This window comes from Balaenoptera acutorostrata, chromosome 10 (genome assembly GCF_949987535.1).
Source record: "Balaenoptera acutorostrata chromosome 10, mBalAcu1.1, whole genome shotgun sequence".
Lineage (NCBI taxonomy): Eukaryota > Metazoa > Chordata > Mammalia > Artiodactyla > Balaenopteridae > Balaenoptera > Balaenoptera acutorostrata.
Genome location: NC_080073.1, coordinates 21278129 through 21280203, shown reverse-complemented (window position 1 = coordinate 21280203; position 2075 = coordinate 21278129). Strand labels below are relative to the sequence as shown.

General features: G+C 43.8%; 1 protein-coding gene across 1 annotated transcript; it reads left to right on the top strand.

The window, feature by feature from the left end:
- The first annotated feature begins 288 nt into the window (after positions 1–288).
- Positions 289–1674, top strand: LOC102997284 (heterogeneous nuclear ribonucleoprotein A1-like). The gene is given in 2 exon segments (XM_028169137.2): positions 289–1301; positions 1304–1674. Coding segments are annotated over 2 exon segments (1074 nt in total). The 5' UTR covers positions 289–359; the 3' UTR covers positions 1436–1674.
- Positions 1675–2075: the final 401 nt, after the last annotated feature.

Sequence of the window (2075 nt, the reverse complement as noted above, 5' to 3'; positions counted from 1 at the left end):
AGGGTATATCACTAAGCCCTTTTATATGTGAAAATGCTTTTAAATAATGTTTCTTAGGCATTTCACTGGCTGAAATACCTTGGAGAGAGGCCAGCCCTGCAGTCCAGCTCCTTAGTGAACAGTGTGAGCACTGGGGTCCAGGGGAAGCTTAAATCAGATTGTTCACAGAATATCATGTTTCCTGCCAGAGGGCAAGGACAGTCCTTGGGAAATAAAACAAGTGTTCTTTAGCAATTTTGCAGCCATGTTACCTAATCACAAAAATCCCAATCTTGAGATACGTTCGGTAGATTACTTCTTTTTGCCCGTGGACGCCGCCGAGTAAGCATCGTTGACGTCTCCCCCCCTCCACTGCCGTCATGTCTAAGTCAGAGTCACCCAAAGAGCCCGAACAGCTGCGGAAGCTCTTCATCGGAGGTTTGAGCTTTGAAACAACCGATGAGAGTCTGAGGAGCCATTTTGAGCAGTGGGGAACGCTCACAGATTGTGTGGTAATGAGGGATCCAAACACCAAACGCTCCAGAGGCTTCGGGTTTGTCACATATGCCACTGTGGAGGAGGTGGATGCGGCCATGAATGCAAGGCCACACAAGGTGGACGGAAGAGTGGTGGAACCAAAGAGGGCTGTCTCAAGAGAAGATTCTCAAAGACCTGGTGCCCACTTAACTGTGAAGAAGATTTTTGTTGGTGGCATTAAAGAAGACACTGAGGAACATCATCTAAGAGATTATTTTGAACAGTATGGGAAAATTGAAGTGATTGAAATCATGACTGATCGAGGCAGTGGCAAAAAGAGAGGCTTTGCTTTTGTAACCTTTGATGACCATGACTCTGTAGACAAGATTGTCATTCAGAAATACCACACTGTGAATGGCCACAACTGTGAAGTAAGGAAAGCCCTATCTAAGCAAGAGATGGCTAGTGCCTCATCCAGCCAAAGAGGTCGAAGTGGTTCTGGAAACTTTGGTGGTGGTCGTGGAGGTGGTTTTGGTGGGAATGACAACTTTGGTCGTGGAGGAAACTTCAGTGGTCGAGGTGGCTTTGGTGGCAGCCGCGGTGGTGGTGGATATGGTGGCAGTGGGGATGGCTATAATGGATTTGGTAATGATGGAAGCAATTTTGGAGGTGGTGGAAGCTACAATGATTTTGGCAGTTACAACAATCAATCTTCAAATTTTGGACCCATGAAAGGAGGAAACTTTGGAGGCAGAAGTTCTGGCCCCTATGGTGGTGGAGGCCAATACTTTGCCAAACCCCGAAACCAAGGTGGCTATGGTGGTTCCAGCAGCAGCAGTAGCTATGGCAGTGGCAGAAGGTTTTGATTACTGCCAGGAAACAAAGCTTAGCAGGAGAGGAGAGCCAGAGAAGTGACAGGGAAGCTACAGGTTACAACAGATTTGTGAACTCAGCCAAGCACAGTGGTGGCAGGGCCTAGCTGCTACAAAGAAGACATGTTTTAGACAATACTCATGTGTATGGGCAAAAAAACTCGAGGACTGTATTTGTGACTAATTGTATAACAGGTTATTTTAGTTTCTGTTCTGTGGAAAGTGTAAAGCATTCCAACAAAGGGTTTTAATGTAGATTTTTTTTTTTTTTTTTTGCACCCATGCTGTTGATTGCTAAATGTAATAGTCTGATCATGACGCTGAATAAATGTGTCTTTTTTTTAAATGTGCTGTGTAAAGTTAGTCTACTCTGAAGCCATTTTGGTAAACTACCCCAACAGTGTGAAGTTAGTATTCCTTCAGGGTGATGCCAGGTTCCATTCAAAATTTATTTACAACCTGCTTTGGTGGAAAAGCTATTGCCTTCAGAAACCCTGGTGTAGCTGAACTGACAGTTACTGCGTTGTGACCTGGAGTTCACCGTGAGAAGGGTCACCCAAGCAAAGTCATGGAGTTTTTTGGTCATTAATATGATTGTTGGCACATCCTATGCAATATATCTAAATTGGATTATGGTACCAGATATAGATGGGAATGAAGCTTGTGTATCATCCATTATCATGTGTAATAAATAAACAATTTAATACCCTCTTAAAAAAAAAAAAAAATCCCAATCTTGTTAGAGTA